This window comes from Pelodiscus sinensis, chromosome 2, assembly GCF_049634645.1.
Source record: "Pelodiscus sinensis isolate JC-2024 chromosome 2, ASM4963464v1, whole genome shotgun sequence".
Classification (NCBI taxonomy): domain Eukaryota; kingdom Metazoa; phylum Chordata; order Testudines; family Trionychidae; genus Pelodiscus; species Pelodiscus sinensis.
The window spans coordinates 239615294-239639023 of NC_134712.1; the positions used below are offsets into that span (position 1 = coordinate 239615294).

At 38.6% G+C, this 23730-nt stretch overlaps 1 protein-coding gene across 1 annotated transcript in view; it reads left to right on the forward strand.

Moving 5' to 3' along the window:
* The window catches only part of PTPRN2 (protein tyrosine phosphatase receptor type N2), a 938219-nt gene that overhangs the window by 868846 nt on the left and 45643 nt on the right, over positions 1-23730 (forward strand). Inside the window, exons 16-17 of the mRNA XM_075922745.1 lie at positions 382-455; positions 10460-10537. Of these exons, the coding sequence (XP_075778860.1) occupies positions 382-455; positions 10460-10537 (152 nt within the window). The remainder of the gene's footprint in view (positions 1-381; positions 456-10459; positions 10538-23730) is intronic.

Genomic DNA, 23730 nt, shown 5'->3' on the forward strand with positions numbered 1-23730 from the left:
TGGGTTATCTAGTCCATCTCCCTGAAATTGCAGGGTTGTTCTCTACAAATTTTTTTAGGTTCACTTTGTCTAGTCTCGTCTTAAGTTTCATGAGCAATGGAGCTTGTCTCTCTTCTTTAGTGAGACTATTCCATATGTGGTAGATTTTTACCATGAAAAAATGTTTTCAAAAGTTAGCCTCTAAAATCTTCTTTCAAAGAGTTTCATTTCATGAATGGCTCTGCAGTTGTTTCAAAACTAAGCTAACTTAGCAGTTAAACTAACTCCCCCTCCAATATTTCATTGTCTGCTTTTGAAACAATGTTAATTTTACTTTAGTTATTTTTAATTTTAGTGTGGAAAAGTTGGGTAGAAATGCCCTCTTTTATTTTGCCTTTGCAGATGATCATTCCAGGATATGCTTGAAAGCTGAGAATAGCCATGACAATTCAGACTACATCAATGCCAGCCCAATTGTAAGTACAGTATCCAATGTGAAGTAATCCAAATAATCCAGATTTTATCCTATCATATCAATGTAATATGTTAACTTGATGCAAGTCACCACTGTAGTAACAGCAGCCTGGGTGAATATCTAGCTCCAGTTCTCCAACATTAATGACTCAAGCTGTCATTTGAGAGTGAAACTACATACGTACCTTTGAAGATTGTAGCTAAAGGAAGATAAATGCCAATAGATAACTAATCTTAAATCTGCATGTCATTTTCCTATATGTGTTAATAGTGATTTGTCTACTGCATAACCCAACATAGTATGTTTAATTCAACAAACCTTTTCAGTTGTGTAAGGAGGTTTGCCTGCCTTTCTGTCACTCTCTAAGTTTTCACTCTTACTTTCTTTATCCTAACATATCCTACCATGTTATTCGAATGGTTTCTGCAGCCACAGAGAGCTGGCTTGGCTTCTTACAAAAGCCAGTCAGTGCTGCTTCTCAAATTGCAGAGGTGACGTTTCCTTTTCCCCTCCTTCATCTGTTGTGTTCCTGATGCTGAGCAATTTACTTCTGCAGCAATATGTGTCTCCCTCTGATCTTGCCATTCTCAAAGCAGAGAATGGAATCTTTTCCCACTACCTATATTATAGTTGAAACTGCAATTGAGGTTAATACAGTTCTGAGGTCATATCCCTCCAAACTACATTAGAAGGCCCCTCCTACTTCTCCCATCTGCACACAAATTGAATAGGCATCTTTTATTTTGTCCATGAAAGAGACTAGTGCAGTCATTTTAAAAACCAAAGGCCTCTCTGTTTTTTAGCTAAAGAATACATATGGCACAGCCAGTAGCACTGCACTATCATGGTGCCTTAATCACGACATAGCGGGACCTGTTTAGGCATGAGGAAATAGTGTTGTCTTATTGCCCACTTAGTCCTTGCCTCTCTGAGGCTGCCAACGGCTGGTTTTAATTTGTATCACTTTAGAACACTAGAACAATCAGAAGGAAATAACTTTGACCAACTGTTTAAGCTGGAGAATTAGGTGACACTGTAGCAGGCTGTGTATCCTGTTACAGACTCTTGGACCAGTTTCCAGTGTCATTCTTCCAATGAAACCACTTTGTGTAGGCTATGCAACTGGCAAATTGCATCCCTGAGATTTGAAGTTACAGGTTGTTTCCTTCCACTTTTTTTTGACAACACTTCCCTTTCTAAAACACATCTTGTTAGGATTGTTAGCTACTCATCTGGTATTTTGAGTAGAATTTGAAAGGCTTGATTTTCTTGACTATAAAACCGTTTAATGAAACTCTTTTCCATGGAGTCCGTACAAGATACCAAATCTTCTGAAAGTCTTTAGAGTGCTGTAAAGTATTAGGATTTTGTTCCTAATATGTATTCTGTTCACCAGATCATCAGTTCTGTTCTGACTATTCTAGCAATCAGTCGTGCAAAGCAGCTATAACAGTCAGTGGATCAGGCCATATCAGGATTTCTCCTGTGTAAGAGAATCTTTTGGTGGCATACTAACCACTTGTGGCTTCTGTCCCGGAGCAAAGGGGAATGACCAGAGTACCACTGCATTCCAGCAATCCCCAGCTGCTGGAATGGTTTCTTGGGGTCAAGGGCAGCTGAGCATAAGTCTAAACTATGTGCTATTTTCAAAAGAGGATATGCAAATTCTGTGAGAATTTGCATATTTTTGTCCGATCTTACTTTCAAAAGTGGAGCTTTCAAAAGTGAAAGTAGTCTGGATGCGTTTTTTTCAGGAAAAAAAACCCTTCTTTGGAAAAAAAACTGATGTCAACCTCATTTTTTAAGGAAGAGCGGGTTTTTTTTCAAAAAAGGGGGTTTTCCGGAAAAAAAATGTGTCCGGGCTACTTTCACTTTCGTAAGATCCACTTTTGAAAGTGAAATCAGATGCAAATCCTCTTTCGAAAATAGAACGTAGCCTAGACATAGCCTTTAAGCTGCCCTAAATGTTTCTGGGTCTGGACTATTCCCTGGTCAGCACTCGGAATGTGAAAGTAACTGGTTAAACGTGCTGGAAGATGGTGGAATTGTGAATCAGGGAGTGAGGAGCAATGGGCGGGCAGAGTGGGATAAGCCCCTAATTCTGCTGCCCAACAGGAACTCAAGGGCTGAATTAAAGATTCTGGGCAGAATCAGCCTAAACGTTGTAGTTCAGCCACCCGGCCCTAGCATTTTACATAGTTTTATTTTTGAATGCAGTTCATTTTTATATTATAATTATACATTTGTAAGTCCAATTTTCATGATAAAGAGCACTGCAGTACTTTTAATTGGGGAATTGAAAAATGCTATTTATGTTGTTTTTTATATTGAAATATTTGTAATAAAAATACATATAAAATAAGAACTGAATGCCTTGTATTCTGTGTTATAATTTAAATCAATGTATAGTGCCAATCTATAAAAAGGGAAATAAGAAACCCAGGAAACTACAGACCAGTCAGTTTAACTTTTGTGCTAGGGAAGATAATGGAGCAAGTAATTAAGGAATTCATCTGCAAACATCTGGAAGATAATATGGTGATACACAGGTAACAGCTAGCATGGATTTCTGAAGAAAAAGTCATGACAAACCAAGCTGATAGCTTTCTTTGATAAGATAACAAGTCTTGTGGATAAGGGAGAAGTGATGGACGTGGTATACCTAGACTTTAGTAAAGCATTTGATATGGTGTCACATGACCTTTTTATCAATAAAGTAGGGAAATACAATGTAGAGGGGGCTACTGTAAGGTGGGTGCATAGCTGGCTGGATAACTATTCTCAGAGATTAGTTATTAATGGTTCAGAGTCATGCTAGAAGGGCACAACAAGTGAAGTTCTGCAAGGGTCTGTTTTGGGACTGGTTCTGTTCAATATCTTAATCAACATTTTAGGTATTGGCATAGAAAATATGCTTATTAAGTTTGCAGATGATACCAAGCTGGGCAGGGTTGCAAGTGCTTTGGAAGATAGGCTCATAATTCAAAATGATCTGAACAAACTAGAGAAATGGTCTGAGGTAAATAGGATGAAGTTTAATAAGGACAAATGCAAAATACACCGCTTAGGAAGGAACAATCCATTTCACACATACAGAATGGGAAGTGACTGTCTAGGAAGGAGTATTGCAGAAAGGGATCTATATGAGTCAACAGTGTGACACTGTTGCAAAAAAAGCAAACATGATTCTGGAATGCATTAGCAGGAGTGTTGTGAGCAAGACATAAGTCATCCTTCCGCACTACTCTGTGCTGATTAGGCCTCAGTTGGAGTATTGTGTCCAGTGCAAGACTGAAGGAATTGGGCATGTTTAATTTAGAAAATAGAAGACTGCAAGGGGGCATGATAACAGTTTTCAAATATCAAAAGATAGGAGAAGGGAGAAAAAAATGATCTCTTTGGCCTCTGCTGATAGGACAAGAAGCAATGGGCTTAAACTGCAGCAAGGGATGTTTAGGTTGGAGAGTAGGAAAGCTTCCTAACTGTCAGGATGGTTAAACACTAGAATAAATTGCCTAGGGAGGCTGCGGAGTCTCCATCACTGGAGATAGTCAAGAGCAGATTAGATAGACATTTATCAGGGATGATCTAGAGTAGACCTTGCTTGGTCCTGCTGTGAGAGCAGGGGACTGGATTCAATTATCTATTGAGGTCCTTTCCAGTTCTAGTATTCTATGATTCTATTATTCTGAAGTATTTGAAAATGTAGAAAATATCCAAAATATTTAAATAAACGGTATTCTATTATTGTTTAACTCCGTGGTCAATCGTGATTGATTTTTTTAATCATTTGTCACCTGTAGTGGATAGCTCTGACAAGAGCTGAAGGATCTTGTAGGATCAAGCTCTCAGGGAAAACTGCAAAGAGAAACTTGTAGGTGATTAGACAGAAGAAAACACTCTGGTTCAGGTTTATTGGAAAGCTGTAAAGAGCTGACATGCACCATCTATGTTACATGAAGGAGGAACACTGTTGCAAGATTAGAGCTGTTTCCTAAGAGTTCATTGGGATCCATTTTAACCACTTGCAAACCATTTTAACCGCTTGCAAACCAAATGTAATTCCCCAAGGTGACACAGTGGGAGGTTGCTGAGGAGCAGTGACCTGCCCACGGTGGAAAACTAGTAGTCAGAAGCTCTCTAAGTGGAGCCAAGAATGTTTTGTTTTAGTTAAATTGATATCAGATTAAGAAATCTATCAGATAATGGAAATAAAAACTGGAAAGACAGAGCTATTCTAGTTCGTAGGAAATCAAGAGTCTTCCCAATCCTTCCTCTCCCCTGCCCATTTAGAACTAGTCCCTTGGGGTACAGCTACACTGCAGCGCTATTTCAGGATACTGAAATAGCTATTCCATGTTTGACAGTGCGCCCGTTATTTTGAAATGTCTTTCGAAATAACAAGTGCGCTATTCTGACGTCCCTGTAAACCTCGTTCCTCCAGGATTAAGGGACATTTCACAATAGCAGTTTATTTTGAAATTTGGCGCTGTGTAGACAGTGCCAAATTACGAAATAACCTATTCTGAAATACACTCAAAATAAGTTATGCAATTTGCATAGCTCATATTGTGTAACTTATTTTGAGCTAAGAGTGCCGTGTATACGCACCCTAGGATCACTTGAACTGTAGTCCTTACCCAGTTGAAACAACCATTGAAGGCAGAGCCTAATGTCTATAATGCCTGTGGCTGTTGCTTTTGCCTGAGATCTTTTCTGTTAGTTTTATTAGCTACAAATTTGGTTTGTTCTTTCTTTGGATGTACAGTAGATTTGAAATACCAGTGATTCCTCCTTTACTTTTCCTTGCAATAGTCATACCACATACTTATTTAGAATTCTGCCTTTCAGTTTAAATAACATCAGTAATTATTACATTATACAATGATGTTTTTGATGCATTTGTGCTTTGGAGTGCTTGGACGGGAAGTGAATATTGTAGTGTACTGTAAAGTGAGCATTAAAAACACAGGATCAGAACAGTCTGAACTGAATGAGAGGAGGATTTCCCCCTTACGTGTGTAAACCATCTCATGGGGGTGCAGTGTAAAATCAAGCAATTATATTCAGGACTCAGAAAAGGAGGCTTCTGGTGGTGTACTTGTAGCTGTGTGTACCCAGCTTTTGGGTCAGTGGTCGAATCTCCAGCTGGGGCTCACTCAACCTTGATTTAAGTCTAAATGAGTGCAGCAATACAGGCTGAAAAAAAAATTCTCCACACTAGACAATGAGCTGGCCACCTGCCCCACATGTTCTCTTCTTTTTAAAAAGCTACCCCTTCAAGATGTCCATTCCTCCCAGTATGTTAGGAAAACGGGGGTTAGACTCACAGCCTTAGCGTGGTTGAACATATATGAGGAAAGTCAGCAGAGTGATTTGATCAGTGTTCTTTCCTTATCCCTTTAATTTTATTCTAGTGCAAACGGAGCAGATGGGATTCTTATGAAATTCCATGGAATAAAAGTGAGATGGGCGTCGGTTTCCCTATCCCCTGAAATAACGTAAAGTACTAAGATAATAACTCTGCTACTGGCAGCTGAATGAAAAGCTTGCAATTACAGCACAAGGAGACCCTGACTGTGCAGAATAAAACTGTGATAATTACATCTGTCATATTTGTACTTAGTCCTCATTAAATTTCAGGGAAATCATCCAGTAGTAAATAATGTGCAATCTTTGCTTTTAAATCAGAGGTCATGAAAGTAAATGGGAATTCTGTTTTTCCTCATAGGGTTTCTGTGAGGAGAAAAAAACCCCATCAACTACATTAAAAACTCAGCTTGCTTATTATTGAAGACACCAGACTGAGGAATGTCATTAACATGACAGTTTGTTCAAACACAGCATACAAATTTTATCATGGAGAATAGACACTGTAATTCATAATCACATTCGCAACCAGATCTTCTACTTTCATTCCATAATGGTTTTCAAAAGAAGGATTTTAAAATTGTTTTAAATGTTAATTCAAGTATAAAGATAGGGACCAATTACTAACCCATCTTTTTTTTTTATTTTAATGTAGAGATGGAAGTGATGACTAAATAGTACTATCTGTGCTGTTAGTCTTTACTGTTAAGGAAGACATTTCAATATTAACACAAGAATATTTATAGTCCCTGTACTTAATGAAAAATATGTGGAAGTAAATTCTTAATTTTGCAAAAAATCAGATCTGAACATTGCATTCTAAAAAGCCTTGTTTTGTACATACTTTAAAGATACTGGTCAGTGTTTAACCTACTTTCCTTACTACTATAATGATAAAAACTGTAAAAATGATAGATGTATCAATCTTGCATACAAGCTGGAATATGCTATTTCTAATCTTACACCAGTACAAATTAAGAGTAACTCTATTGGATTCAGTGGACTTAAATACATGTAAAAATGGCTTAAGTGATGCAACATCTGACCCAGTATATCCATCTCCGTCTGTCTGTGCATAGCAATGATTCTAGGGAGGGCTTAAGTATGTGTGTGTATATATAAATGTAACATATTTGTAAATTGCATAAGATTTCAAAATGGCTAATCTTGCAGGTATACATTTATGCCTTTATTTTACTTTGCTTTTTTTGGACAATAGTTAGCAGGTACCACAAACAACTTCTTAAATCCAAATACATCCGAGTTGGCTGATTACAACTGAAATATACTGATGTTGCTGTATTTCATTAGCACTATCAGTGAAATATGTAACAGCCGAACTTATGTCTAAAACACCTAAGGAAACAAAGAATTTTACTGTGAGTAGAAATCAATGAGATTTGTGTAAAGTCTTATCATGGACAAGTTGGATAGTATTATAGTAAGAAAAACAAATAGAAAAAGTAAAGCAGTCGTTATAATTTTGTACCAATGTAAAGATGGAAACATAATTATGTAGTATCATAGCTTGAAAATATTGTAGTTAAAGTTGGCACTACTAATCATGACATCATATCCTTTGTGCTGTTCTATTTAAGATATCGTATATCAAATTTCATTTTAAAACACACTAAAAAGAGACAAGACATGGTATTAACTCATCTTAGGTTTATGAGTTATTTGATTTGATCTCCTTCTGAACTCCTTTTCTGATAATAAGTCTGCATAGGATAGATAATTCCTCGGAGGTTCTTTTTGCAGTTTTTCTTTCGTTTTAACTTTTATCAGTGATAGTGATCAAAATCAATGCAGTTAATTATGCTTTGGTTTGTAGTGGCCCTCAAGCCTTTCTTTTTTCTTCCCACAAATGAAATAATGGAAAAATAGACTGGTACATTATCATACAATCTTTTCTGCCATTCCTATGCTGCGGTGGAAAATGAAAATTCCATTATAGTAGAACATTTATAATTATACTACTTTCTTTCTAAAAGTGGCTGATCCATTTACTGCTTATGTAAACCATATGAATCTGGGGCTTGTAGGGTGAGCAGAGAGAAATCTTGTTCTCATTGAACAATTACATATGTAACATGATTTCTAAGGGTTGTTTCAGGACAAAACTTGAGCAAAGCAGACATGTTGATTTTTGTTTTCATAAACTGATAGTTTGGAACCTGATGTTCTCTGCTCTGGATGGCTTTTGTCTGTATCTGTGTCTGTGTCTAATTTTGGGGAAGAAATAGGATAGGGGATCCTGGAGGTAGGATAGTGATTAAGGGGGAATATAAAATGATCTATTTTGCTCATTGGTCAGTTGATTAAAATATTAATGATTTTATTTATAATTTCCTATTATTATTAATTATAGGAAAAGAGTACACTTGATAGACTTTTAAAAGTACATTAATTAAAAAACTGATTCATCAGTTGTCCCAGATCACATCATATCAAATATGATAAAAGTGAGGGACCTTCCTAAAATAAGTAGCCTTTGAAGCTGTAAATATAAAAATGTTAACAAAAACAGGCATTATGCTTAATTAGTTTAGTCTTTGCTCTATTTTGTTCAATTAAAGATCATTTAATAGCATGATAGGGCTTTTTGCCATCTTCTATTTGCTCTGCGCATACAAAGTGTTCCTGCTTATAATTATTTTCTGTATAACAAAGTGTGCACAGAATGTAGTACTTGTAATTATAATTTAGTTATTGTTAAATTGACGATACATTTCACCACTCTGTGCTCATTATGATGTTTGCCACGTTCCAAACAGCACCTTTGTGACAACAGCCGATTAATGCTGAAATGCCAAGAGTAGCCTATTCCTGATTTATCAGATAGATGAATGTTTAGAAGTATTTCTTCCAAGACCGTGCTACTTACATCATCACTGTCGTTGTTTTCTAGTGTATACACGCATGCATGCTTATAATTAGTTCAAAAAAGATCAACCAAATTGTGAGCTTTAATAATACAACTTATATACTTTTGCTGAGATTTAGAGAGAGAAGCCTAAAGTCAGGCTCCTAAATACATAGTTAGATATCTAAATAAGTGGCCTGCTTTCAAAAGTGCTAAGTGCACTGCAATTTCCATTGCAGTCAATGGGACCTTTTGGGCAGATTACTTTTGAAAACAAAACGATTTGGGCCCAGTTCAGCAAAGTAAATAAAGTCAATGGGACTTACTCACATGTTTTGCTGAATTTGGCCCTTTTTAGATGCTTAATTTAGAACTTTATTTTTTGAAAATAATATACATGATTACATTATATACAAATATGTGTGCAATATAATTTTATGATAAAACTATATATGATTCCCACTTTTTTGGATAATTATATTTCTATTGAGATGGGGAGAGTTGGTCTGCATAACTTTGCTGAAAAAGTAAACATCTCAATGAATTAGTTGCTCAAGAAAGAATATAATATAAACAAGGAATTAGAAACACTTTATTTTTATCAAGTTTTCTCCTAACAGTGTGTTGTATTTTAAAAGTAGGCTTTTATTCAAAATGGATTTAGCAATATAATTTTACTTGCATTGTGTTGTAATAGTGAATTTTAATATTAGGTCCAGTTTTAATTCTGAATCAGAAAATTAAAAGCATAAATGGTTTCTTTTACTTTTTTGCAACATTCATCATGTTGTTCCATTAGAATACCTTACATCTGTTCTTTTATGCTCCTTCCCTCTTTTCTATTGCACATAATTATGAGATACTTTCTTTTATGCTGACATCCACTATCACTGAAAATGTTGATAGGCTATGAATAAATTCAGTAGCTATCTGTTAACGAAACTATAACTTACATTCATTTCTATTAAGATCTTAACTTCACTTTTAGTACAGAAAACTATAAAGTGAAATCTTTGAGTCTAATTCTGTTCTCAGTAACTTGGCACTGGCTAAAAATTATTCTCACTGATTTCAGTGGGAGAATCAGAGCAGAATTTGGCCCTTTTTTTCTGTACATTCAAAGTTTTGTCTTGGTCTCTTAAGGTTTAGAATAAGTATTTTGAACAATATCTCAGACAATCTTATCTTTACCAGGAGAATGGAGACTGTGATTTAGGACCAAGAAAACCAACCATCAGTTTGAAAACATTCATTGTAACTCGCTAATCCTATTTACTCTGATGGCTCTGTTTCTTAGGTTTTTCCCCCCTTGCTCAGTCAGTCTTTGAATTAAATGTTATAATTAAGTCAAAAAGCAGAAATTCATCTACTGAGCATGCATTTAGACAAATCAATTAGCCAGAGAAAGCCAGAAACTGAATTTGTTCTCCATTTTTGCTTGTTATATGAGCTCTTGAGTAGCACAATGAATATGGAGCAGTTATTTAGCTGTGTCCAGCTTTCCTAACTCTCTGAAGAAAAATGTTTTAAGATTACTTCTGGGTTGCTGTGAAACCAAGGCTATGGATCTCAAGTAAATGCTTTTGACAGCAAATTCTTTTATATGATCTTATATTGCATATTTAGTACATCGAACACTAATATTGATCTGGTAACCTCACTCTTTTGTGGAAAGGAAGCTCTCCTGACCTCATGAACAGAAATAAAATGTTTTGCTCACCATCATTACTTTTAGTAATACTAGTCCATTCTCTCTCTTATCACTCCAGATGGACCATGATCCTAGGAACCCTGCATATATTGCTACTCAGGGCCCTCTTCCTGCTACTGTTGCTGACTTCTGGCAGGTAAATCTTTCTCAATTATAACTGTCTTTTTGAAAGTTCAGGCATGAAGCTGGTTTTATGTCTTAAATTGAAAACCTTCCTGCACTTTTAGAAATTTAAGAGGTATAAACCAATTATATTTTAGGCAGCCTTTGTAATTCAGTTGAGAAGCTATCCTGAGATGGCTACATGCCTTTTAAAGATATTACATGTAATTAACCAAGTGATGTAAATATACAAATTATGTTAAAGAAAATACATTATCTGTATAGGCCAAAATATTCAACCATGAATGCCTAATGTATGCTCCTAACTCCATATTTAGATGTCTACTTGAAACTGGTTTCTGAGACTTGACTTGCCTGAGAACCTAATTCAGATTAAGGCCCTTTTCCTGCATAGACTTGTATGCACTTTTAACTTAAGATCTCTTGAGTAGAACCACTTAAATCTACTCCTAATAGGTCCAGTTCAGAAAAATACTTGACCACACCCTTAAGTGATCTTCTGGACAAGGAAAATATCCTGAATCGTGCCACTGTGTGTAAAACAAAGTACGTAAGTCTTTGCAAAATCAGGGCCTAAGCTTGTAGTTAACTAGATGGGAAAATGGACTTACTTTGCATGAGCTTGATTGGGAGAACACATGGAAAATCATGACTTGAGCAGACACTTGGCTAGGTAAATTGTTAATCACACATGTGTATAAGTGACAAAGAGAAAATTAGACCTTTATTTGTAAGAACAAGTCTATGCCAGAAACACACTAAACATCAAACTGTTTCTGCTTAAACAGCATTACAACTATTGGTGCTTATTATCAGGAGCAGAAAATGTTTTTATTCACTGCTCTACTGTTTTACCTTACAAATGTAGGAAATTCTTAGCTAAGTTAGAGGGACTATAGATAACATTTTCAGAAGCGTCGTAGGAGCCTGTATTCAACTGAAAGTCATCACATCATTTTTCTATCCAGGTCCACCCATAAACATGGAGTTCATCTTCATTACAAAATATTTTATATTCAATGTATTTATTTTACAAAGTATGTTAACATTTTCTTTTGCATTTCTATTTCTGTATTTGTGGACAAATGAAGATCGAGGTCAAAATTTTTCAAAACTGATTTTGGTTACAAAAGAAAGTTGGTTGAGAGGGATGGGACTGAATCTCAGGCAGAGATTATTTAATTGGAAAAAAAACCCAACTCCAGAAACCCTGGAGTTGCTGAGTTGAGACATTCTATCACTTATCAGTGATGGGAACACCCATTAATTGCCAGGTTTTTTGGATGCTGTTATCCTTAGACTCAATTATTTGAGCCTCTTATGCTTATACTCCTTAGTTAGGCCACCCAGGGAGATGTGACTTCTAAGTTATTCCCTGAATCTGTGCCAGTGAGGTACTCTTCCCTGTGTCATTGTGTTGGAGGATACATAAGAACACTCCGTGTGTCCCTTGTTTTATTCCCTTGAGTCAGATAGTTGTGTGTGGCAATGCTGTGGGGAGTGATATGGCCAGGATAGCAGCATGCGGACAAAGGCTTTATTACGTAGTCACTTCCAAGAGGGACGCAGCTCCTTGTTGTAATAAGAAGCTGTCTCTATTGCTGTCCAGTTTAAAAGGTACCCAGAAGTAATTTTGTCTATAGAGCTAACTTTTCCTGATTCTTTCAGGCAAATATATGAAAAGCCTCATTTTTTAGAAAAAATGTTTGTGTGCATATTTCAAGTATTCATACATGCAAGTACGAGTATATATGCTATGGTGAATACATATGCCTCTTCTTACATTTAAATATGGCATTTAAAAAACAAACTTTATAGGAAATGTCAGCAAAAATTTGGACATGATCACACCTGGATATGCTGGTGGCTAAATTTGCTTCCTCGCCCTGATAGATTTATTGTTGTCCCTTTCTGACTCAAACTAATCCTCACTTAAATGGGACTCCCTGTTCTGGCTGGATCATGGATGTTCCTGGACCACATTGCCCAGGAAGAAAGAGGTCTGGCGGTGGACAGGAGCACTGTAAGGGGCACAAGTAACTCAACCTCTTTCAACCAGCACTTTATCCAAAAGCTCATTGTTTTGTTCCTCAGAGTCAACCTACTAGGGCTTTTCTGGGTAGGACTGGGAATTCTTTGCTCCTTCTCTGTGTCCTTCTGTGTGTCTTAAATCTCTCAAAACTGTGGAAAAACTTTGGATTAAAAGTTTCTCCATTGATTTCTGGGTAACTCACCTGGGACCCCAAATATTCATAAACCAGGACCTCTGCTATTGGCACAGCCTTTTTGTCCCTTACTGCATAAGCTTCAGGCCCTTCTGTGAAATAATGATCTTCAAATTCTGTCTGAGGTGGGTCCAAAGTCATCAGCAGCGATATGTTCCATTGGTACCCCATGAGATACTGCTGCCTAGGGCTCTCCCTGCTTTAGCATCACACTTTCTGTACCAGTTTTCTATATCCTGCCTGTCTTCCATCAGAAATGTTGCCTTAATTTAAAATTTTGTCAACCCCAAACTGTCCAATAGTTTTAAAACCATGACATACACTGACAAAAAAAAGTTTTGAGGTTATTTGGTGCATCAAGCCCATCCATGTATCCTTCACCTGCTGATTTTCCCCTTTTCCTGTACCTATACAATATAATCATCTTTAAATTCCAAGCTCTCTAGCTGCAACCAGAAAGCCTTTACTGGAGTATTCTGAAGTGATTTTACTTTCCATTGTGGCTGCATTTGTCCATATAATTTTGCTATCTCTCACTGTGCTGATTACCATGCTTGTGCCCCAGCTTCTAATACTATAATATTGTAACTCCACCATTTCTTTTTCTGCCTCTTCTCCCCCCCCCCCCCCCCCCCCCCCCCCCCCCGATCTATACTGGCTGCTAGAAACTCCCAGCCATTCATTTGAGCCATGATGCTGAACTGAGCCAATAAACTTCCTAGAAATTCTTTCCTCAGCAATAGTGGAATTTTCCATCGTTTGAGTTGGGACACTTAATCTCCCCACTCTGGCTCACTATGGGTTACAAACAGGATTTTAAAATTGTTGCAAATGTCCAGTCTTGCCAAGTCTTCTGATTGGCTCAATTCCACATCCAGGCAGCTGACTTCCATTGTGCTCTCTGACCCTTTCATTTCTTCCTTAAGATGATTTTTCAGCTGCCTAAACCCTGGCTGCCTCTTATCTTTATTAGCAAGTAACAAGTCGACCAAACATGCTTGGTCTCCTCCAAGGAACATTTTCTGATTAATAGCATTCAGGCTGCTTGTCACTTCATCAATCCATCTTGCCATTCCCAGCCAGGAGCTTTATAGCTCCATCTGTAAATCATCCCCCAAACCTTTCTGGGAAATTTTCAGATGCTGCTTTAATCTCATTAGTGAAACAATAAGCTTTTGTTTTAGCTCTTGTTTTAATTCTTTTGGACCAATTTTGATTTCTGCAAGCATCCTCATTATTCCATTTTACCCAAACGTTTTTTCTTCACTTTCTTCCTAAGATTCACTCTATCAGGGCTTCTCTGACTGTGAGGGCATGTCTACACAGCAGCATTATTTCGGAATACCTTACGTTATTTTGTTATATAACAAAATGCGCACCTACAGGACAAGCCTTTATTTTGAAATAATAACGAGCTGAAGGACTTCTTACTCCAACTCCTGTAACTCTCATTTCATGAGGAGTAAGGGAAATTGAAGGAAAAGTGTTCTTCCTTCAACTTCCTGCTGTGTAGATAGTGCCAAAAGTCGAATTAAGCTATTTCAACTTCAGCTAGGCAATAGAAGTAGCTGATGTTGCGTATCTTTAATTAGACTTTTGTCCTGCTATGTAGAAGTACCCTGATTGGGGTATGTTTGCTCCTTCTGTGTATTTCTGCTTTTTTTTTCTCCTATGTGTGACTCCAAGAATTAATTCCGTGGCCCCTGAGGGCTAGACTGCAAGGATCTATCGGAAAAAGATACGCAAAATCCCTGGACCCCATAGTCTAACCGTACCCTGAGTTTTCTGTATTAGCCTCTAAGGAAAACCCTAGGATCTGTAGTTCAGTTTCTATTCAAACCTAACCATTTGCTTGAGGTTTTTTGGCAGTGGCTCCTATTTTTTCATCTGTCTGATTCCATAATAGTGTTTTATTATTTCTTACATTTATCCTGAATGAAGGAACAGTGGTTATGCCTACCTGGTTTCATTTGAGGTTTCACTACCTGCCTCGTGGATGTAACAACAATACTCGGCTCCTCTTGGAGCATGATTTGAAAACAAGGATAGAGAACATTTCTAGTATGTACCAAATTATCCGACCAGGAATTCCATGTTGTGAATAATTTTGGAGTCATAACCTTTTATTATGATGTGTATGTACCACATATATAATTCCATGATACAGTGAAGTATTTGACTTACCTCAATTTCACTTTAGCTTGTGAACACAGAACAACTTGAAAAAGATATTTGATCATATTATTCCAGTAAGATGATGTTAGATGCGCAGATGTATAGAGCGGTGAGGAGTCCTGTGTATAAATGTATAGAATCACTTATCTTTATGCTAAAAAAAACTTAATTGTTCCAGTTTTGTAAATTGCACATCTGCTAGACTCCCTGATCTCACAGTTGGTATGCATTCGGTTTTCTGTACAAAGTCCTAACCCTTTCTTACTTTTTAAGATACTAAAAAGTCAGGTTTTTTATTATCCTCTCTAACCTCTTAGAACTTAGAGGACCTCCCATTTTTCTCTGGTTTAACCTTTCCATTCATTTTTGCCTTTGTGTCTGATACCATCTTTTTGGATTAGAAGTAGGTGATGAGAATCTGTGTGGAGCATAACATTACTTCACTTTGTCATTTGAGGTGTGTGTGTGTGTGTGTGTATGTGTGTGTGTATATATATATATATATAGGAGAGGGATAGAGGAAAAAAATCTATGTTTCCATCTCTCTCTACCACCCTTATGCCTCCCCCCCTTACAATAGTATCAGAGCACTTCACAATTTTTAAGGTAAGGTAGGGTTGTGTGGGGAAGCATTCTGTCCCTACCTCAGCAAAAGAAAAATATGATTTCCATCCCAGGTGCTTTCAGGGTAGCATGGTTTGTGAGCTCTAAAACTGATTTTAAAACAAACTGGAATCTCTACAGATTTTTCTCTTGTGGACTGTGGGGATACATACAGAACAGATTGCTTTCAAGCTGACTTGATTCATGAGTTTATTTTCCTTGCATGGAACTGAACTTGCTGCATCCCTAATTAGTTCTTATCTTCAGAAAAGGGGGAATAGGCAAAAAAAAAGGCACAGTGATCTGATGTGTAGAATATGCAAATTTAATGTGATAAATGAAAGAAGGCAAGGCAAAGATGGGTATATAACTGTGTCCCTTGAGGTTTAATAACATGTCAAGTTATGTGAAATAAATACATCATTAGTAATTGCACAGCCATTCAATAAAGAAGTGCGGGGTAACCATGTTTGTCCTTGATTTATAGCTCAAATTGGATGGGGGAGTAGCGGTTGTAGCCTTCAAGTCTCTGCCCATTGACCAAATGTCATGCATTCAGTACCAAAATGAAATGCCAGCCATGTGCTGTGCAGATCTTCATAATACAATTGTTCCTCTTTTGTGTTTGTGTCAATCGACAGTGTTTCATTGGTTAACAATATTGTCATTTAAATTGTCATAATTTGGCTTGATTTAATGCCACACTTAAATGACTGGGAACAGTTTTTGCCTCTCAAGGTGTATCTACACTTAAACTGCTGCAGTGGTACAGCTACAGAACTGCATCTTCACTACTGTAGCAGTACAATGCAGACACTAACTACTCTGACAGGAGAACTCCTCCCATTGTTCTGAGTAATCCACCTCCCCAAGAAGTGGTAGCGAAGTTGACAGAAGAATTCTGTTGATCTGATGCTGTCTAGAGTGCGGGTTAGGTCCAGCTTACTTATGTCTTTCAGGGTGTCGATCTCCCAGTTCTTTAGTTATTGTTTCAAGCCATCTGCAGAGCCACATATCTATAGAACACATATTTTGAAGGCTATCTTTGCAGTCAAACAGGCTTTTTACACACACACACACATACACACACACACACACGGCTTACATTCTAGAGCACCAAAGAGCTTTTATCATCATCAGTATCTGTTTGCTGAGTCAGCCATGAGTTGGCCTAGTTTGACTCTTGTCTTATGTGAAATATTGGAGTTCATCAGATATTTTCTATCAAAACATTTTTAATGGAAATTGTTTTTTTGATTCCATGAATATTTTCATGAAAATTATCAATTTTTATTGATATTTTAGGTGAAAATTTGCAAATCCAAAATAAAAAACATGCTTTTATTTAAATTTTTTTGTTTTTTCAGTGAAAACCTCAAAATTTAAATGTAAACATTTCCATTAATCAAAACCTTTTAGAAAAATCATTTTGTGATTAACTCTATCAGATATGTTTTCTTTCTTCATTTGAAATGAGGAAATTAAAAATAAATCACTGTTAAATGAATTCAACTTCACAAAATCTACCCTGTAAAATATATCTCATTCTGCAATGATTTTACAATTTTAATTTTAAAGAATGTTTTCTTTATTGGTGCTTTGCTTTTTCTTTTCTTTAAAGTTGCCTGGTTTTATTACAATTGTGAAAAATACATTTACTAGTTTTTACCATGCTACTATTTTCCTGCCATTCTTAAAATACTCAAAATGGTTCTGCTGCAATGTATTTTAAAATATTGCCTACTAGAAGACTTACCTGTCATTGCTTGGGTCCTTCAAGGCAGGAGGCTGCGGTTGTGGAGGGTGCAGGAGTCAGAACAGGGGGCTGGAAGGTGTGGGGTGGCACAGGAGACTGGGTGCAGTACTCAGGGGAAATGGTGGGGGTGCCTGCTGACTTCTCCCTGGGGCCTGGGCAGCCAGGGAAAGGACCGCAGGGCCTGCCCACTGGCTGCTCCCTAGGGCCAGCCCCAGGTAGGTGGGGGGGTGCTATGCTGCCCGGCAGGCTGCTACTCCCTGGGGGCTGCCCCAGGGTGGGACACAGTGAAGTGTGGAGGCTGCATTGGCAGGCCAGCATTTGCCTCCCACAGCAGATGCCAGGGCATCCTGCTGGCCGCAGCTGCTCCCTGGTGTTGGGGTGCTTGCCGTCTGCTTGTGGTCATTCAGGGGTATAACTGTGCCCTTGTTTGTGAGTATAACTGTCCCTACTATCACACTCCTCCCTTTTCAGCTGATGAGAAATAATCACATTCAAAGCACATCCCATTGTCCTAGTGTAGCCCACATACCGAGGCTATGTCTACACTACGTATTTTTGCAGAAGAGGCAATGCAAATGAAGCGCTTATTAGCATTTTCTCATGCTTCATTTGCATAATCTCTTCCAGTCTGTTTTGTGGAAGAGGTTTTTGCACCAAAAAACCCATGTAGATGGGTCCATTTTGTGCAAAAAGAACCCTTTTGCGAAGATCCCTTATGCCTCAAAAAAGGAGGTATACACAATCTTGCGCAAAGGTGGTTTTTTTTTTTTGTGCAAAACGGACCCGTCTACACGGCTTTTTTTTTTTTTCCTTTACCAAAACCCCCTCTGTAAAATGGATTGGAAGAGATTATGCAAATGAAGCATGAGAAAATGCCAATGAGCCCTTCATTTGCATTGCCTCTGAACCACACTAGGGCTATGTCTACACTATGTTTTTTTGTGTGGAACTGTCCTCTGGAGTGGCACTTAGACCACTTAGCATGAGAGATAAGAACCAGAGAGCTCAACACTAAGCTGACAGGTCCTAGGTTCAAATCCACCTGGTGGCAGTTACAAGTGGGGGCTCGTCCAGGAGTTCAAGTGGGTCTCTGAAGCTCAGGACATGCTTCCTCAGCTAGGGGAAGTATGTAACCCGCACACGTAGTGTGGTTCAGTGTTCCATGCAGTGATACTTAGACCACAGCAACAGATAAGAACAAGAGACCTCTACAGCTTTGGCTGAGAGCCAGCTGGCTTTATAACTAAAGCTTAGAGGCTTCGATACAAAGCTCCAAAAGTTCTAGGTTCAAATCTGCAATGGCATAACCAAACTCATGCTTTAAGTTATGAGAAGAAGAAGCTGTATACCAAATTTGGCGGTCCTAGAGCTTGCCATTTAGGAAGAGTTCTTGAACAAATGGACTCTGACAGGTGGACACACAGACAGATGCACAAACTCTCTCAAATACATAGTAGATTACTTGGATGATCAGCTTGTTATTGTTAATGAATAGAAGTTGGCCCCTTTCACCGTACATGTTGTCTACAGTGAAATCCATTCGTTCTTAAAATTTGTCCATCAGTCACTTTTAAAGAAATGCAGTATTTCTATTTGAACCACATTTGTGGTTGCTTCCCTGGACATTAAAATAAGTGTAGGATTAATGGCCCTTCCATATAAAAGATTTTGGATGAACTAATATTTTTAATATACACTTAAAACAATTGCCAATCCCTTGTAAGACTACCTGAAGCAAGAGAATTTTTTAAGTGATTAACCAAAGATTTTTTATTTAATAATAACCAAGCTATTTTAAAAACATTTTTACATTGTTGCTGTTGATGGTCATGTTACACTACATCAATTCTTTCATTTACAGCTTTGTTTTTATTTGGTAGCCAATTCTGCAATCCTTATTCAAGTTATTCATTCAAAGTGAAATTCACCAGTTCTATTCACCACTTCTGAGACTGACATGACATATGTCCCTAGTGCAGGTTTTGTCCATATTGTGAATTTCACCCACAAGTAGCCCCAATGATAAGAAATTAATATACTTCTCATCTAAGGGTTGCATGACTTGGCTCTTAATTTGTAATGAATGATAAAGATGGTTTTGCTCACTTGTGAAAACTGTCTTGAGATTGAAGTGGACAGCAGAACCACGCCAAAGATTGTTAAATTGATTTTTGCTAATCCATGTTCATGTAGTTTGTGAAATTTCTAGCTAGTGGTACTCTCCTCATTTCTCAGAAAAGCTTTCACAGAGAGCAGGAGTGAGATCGCATATAACTATGATTTCATTACATTTGCGCAATACATTCCATTTGAAGTTTCTTGGTCTTCTTGGAAGTATTATACAGTAATGAATTATTAAACTAAAACTGCACTAGCTAAATGAACAAGTTTTATTTTACGTAATTATCTGTTTCTTTGTGTATTACAGTAGCATTTAGCGGCTAGGGCCCAAGGGTGCTAGGCACTGTACAAACACATTAACAGACTCCCTACATCAATCTCTTTGCTCTTTCATTGCACACACAATTTGCAAAATTTGCAAGTGGTCTTCCAGTAATTAGCATAACTTCATCAGTGCTCCTACCACCTTCTGAGTGTCATTGAAATGTATCTTCTCTAAGCAGGGTGCCACAATGCCAGCTTAATAGAAGCACAAAAACCCGAGATAGGTTGTTTACCACATACAAGTAGTAAAAAGGGTTACTATGTCCCTGAGAGGCCAGTTAATCAGCCTGGATTAACTATAAATAAAATGCAGCAGGAAGGTGAAGAGGGTTTATCTCGGTAGAAAGCTAGGTGAGCCCAGTTGTTGGGAAGAGACCCAGGGAAGAGAAGATGGGAATTACTCTTTTATTGGGAATAGTGATAGAAATGTAGCCGTGTTAGTCTGGTGTAGCTGAAACAAAATACAGGACTATGTAGCACTTTCAAGACTAACAAGATGGTTTATTAGATGATGAGCTTTCGTGGGCCAGACCCACTTCCTCAGATGAAATAGTGGAAGAAAATGGTTACAACCATTTATACCAAAGGATACAATTTAAAAAAAAATTGAACACATATGAAAAGGACAAATCACATTTCAGAACAGAAGGAGGATGGGGGGGGAAGTGTGGAAAAGGTAAATGTCTGTGAGCTAATGGCATTAGAGGTGATAATTGGGGAAGCTATCTTTGTAATGGGTAAGATAGTTGGTGCCTTTGTTGAGACCGACACATAGAGTGTCGAATTTTAGCATGAATGACAGTTCAGAGGATTCCCTTTCGAGTGCAGATTTAAAATGATTTTGAAGTAGGATGCAGGTAGTTAAGTCATTGAGAAAGTGTGCTTTCTGGTTGAAATGGCAAGAAACTGGTTTTTCTTTGTGGTCCTGTCTGATATCTGTTTTGTGTGCATTGATTCTTTGGCGAAGCATCTGAGACGTTTGTCCAATGTACAAAGCAGACGGACACTGTCGGCACATGACAACATAAATTATATTTCTGGATGCGCAGGAATATGTGTTCTTGATTTTATAACTCACTTGGTTTGGTCCAATAATGGTATCAGCAGAGTGAATATGTGGACAAAGCTGGCAACGGGGTTTGTTGCAAGGGAAGGTGCCAGGGTTGGTATTAGTGTGGTATGTCCTGTGGTGGTTGGTAAGAATCATCTTGAGGTTAGGTGGTTGTCTATAGGAGACTATGGGTCTGTCTCCCAGAGCCTCTTGGAGTTTAGTATCCTGTTCCAGTATAGGCTGTAGTTTATTGATAATGTGTTGGACAGGTTTAAGTTGGGGGCTGTAGGTGATGACAAGTGGTGTTCTATTGTTGGTTTTCTTCGGTTTGTCTTGAAGTAGATGGTTTCTAGGTATTTGTCTGGCTCTTTCAATTTGCTTTTTTATTTCTCCGGGTGGATAGTTGAGATTTATAAATGCTTGGTAGAGATCCTGAAGTTTCTGGTCTCTGTCAGTGGGATTAGAGCAGATGCGGTTGTATCGAAGGGCTTGGCTATAGATGATGGATCGTATAGTGTGTGCTGGATGGGAACTGGAAGCATGTAGGTAACTGTATGAGTCAGTGGGTTTTCTGTAGAGAGTGGTGTCTAATTTTCCATTGCTGATTTGTACTGTGGTGTCCAGGAAATGGATCTCTCGTGTAGAATGGTCCAGGCTGAGATTGATGGTGGGGTGAGGGTTGTTGAAATCTCTGTGGAATGTCTCCAGTGTTTCTTGGCCATGCGTCCAGATCATAAAGATGTCATCGATGTAGCGTAAGTAGAGAAGGGATAAAAGGGGACGGGAGTTGAGGAAACTATGTTCTAGGTCAGCCATAAAGATATTAGCATACTGTGGGGCCATGCGTGTACCCATGGCTGTGCCGCTGATCTGGAGGTATAAGTTGTTCTCAAACTGGACATAATTGTGGGTGAGAACAAAGTTACATAGGTCTGCTATCAGGTTGGCAGTGGTGTCCTCTGGGATAGTGTTTCTAATTGCTTGTAATCCGTCTTCATGTGGGATGTTGGTGTATAGTGCTTGTACATCCATGGTGGCAAGGATGGTGTTATTGGGGAGGTTATCGATGTTTTGTAGTTTCCTTAGGAAGTCAGTAGTGTCTCGGAGATAGCTGGGGGTGTTGGTTGTGTAAGGTTTGAGGAGAGAGTCTACATAGCTGGATAGACCAGTAGTGAGCGTGCCAATACCAGAGATGATGGGACGTCCGGGGTGTCCAGGTTTATGGATCTTAGGAAGCAGATAGAACAATCCTGGTCGGGGGTCAGAAGGTGTTTCTGTGTCGATTTGTTCCCGAATAGCTGTAGGGAGGCTTTTAAGGAGACAGTGTAGTTTCTTTTGGTATTCCGAGGTGGGATCAGAGGAGAGAGGTTTGTAAAATGTGGTGTTGGTGAGTTGTCTGGTTGCCTCCTGGTTATAGTCGGTCTTATTCATAATGACCACAGCACCACCTTTGTCAGCTGGTTTGATTATAATGTCCAGGTTGCTTTTGAGACTCTGGATGGCATGGTGTTCAGCGCGGCTGAGATTGTGTCAAAGGCGCCAACTATATTACCCATTACAAAGATAGCTTCCCCAATTATCACCTCTAATGCCATTAGCTCACAGACATTTACCTTTTCCACACTTCCCCCCCCCCCATCCCCCTTCTGTTCTGAAATGTGATTTGTCCTTTTCATATGTGTTCAATTTTTTAAAATTGTATCCTTTGGTATATATGGTTGTGACTATTTTCTTCCACTATTTGATCTGAGGAAGTGGGTCTGGCCCACGAAAGCTCATCATCTAATAAACCATCTTGTTAGTCATTAAAGTGCTACATAGTCCTGTATTTTGTTTCTTTTATTGGGAAGCAGCCTGAAAGGAAGGCTGTGAGGGGGAGAAGATTTCTCCGGCCCTGATGACTTGGAGCCTGCTTGGAACCCTGCATAATGGGAGGAGCATGCCAGCACCTGGATTAGGGGATTGACCGAACCAGGGAAGAGGAGGAAGATGAACAACGGCCACGCTGAAGGTTTACTTCATATATTTAGGTCACTCCTATAGTAGGCCAAAGAACAGTAGAGGGAAATTGAGGCACAGCTGCTTCAATGACACATTGCCCACAAGGGAGGGAATGCTGTGAAGACAGCTTTATTACATGTGGGGGCTTGTCTGAGATCCAGTGAGAACCCTGCTGAAAAAGGAGAAACAATGGAAAAGCTACAAAATAGAGGATGTAGCCTGCATGTTGATCAGACCTAGGCCACCTCCTGCAGTTGCTGCAAGGACAGCAAAGCAGAAGGAGCATCTCCTGCAGTGCCTGGGAAAAATGACCTCAGGGAGTTAACTCCCGGAGAAGGAGAGCTCAGTAGCGCAGTCTAGGGGTTGGTAAAGCTGGGGTCAGACAATAACCTGGAGGCACTTTATGTATTTTTGAAAAGGTGTGTAGAGCAACAGATGGGCAGAATCATCCTGGGTGGCCCTAGTATCACCTGCTTCTCTCCCGAGAGGCCCAAGCAGAATATAATGCCCCATCTGATGAGCTGGCAAAATCACATGCCCTCATCAGCAAAGTCCTATTAGATCAGTTGGAGCGGACACCGGAAGCCTATCAACACCACTGTAAAATAGAACCAATCCCCCCATGCAGGCTGTACACAAAGACATGCTCTGTAGAGGGAATTATTGATCAAATTGTCACAGAACAGTTTCTGCAGGTTCTGTTAGTTGGGTTTGGCTGTTTTGGCCAGTTTCTGCCAGTGCTATAATGGAAAGAAAGGAAAGAGGTGTATTTGGGGACAGATAGTACCAAGCAAGCTGAGTTCCGGGCCATAGTAGGAACATAACCTCAATAAGGCAGGAAAAGATAAGACCCCGGTCTCTGGAAGCTGAGGAATTCCCACCAAGAAGAATTCTGGACAGACTGAATTTTTGGAGCTCAGATGGGCCATTGACATGCAGGCAGCCCAATT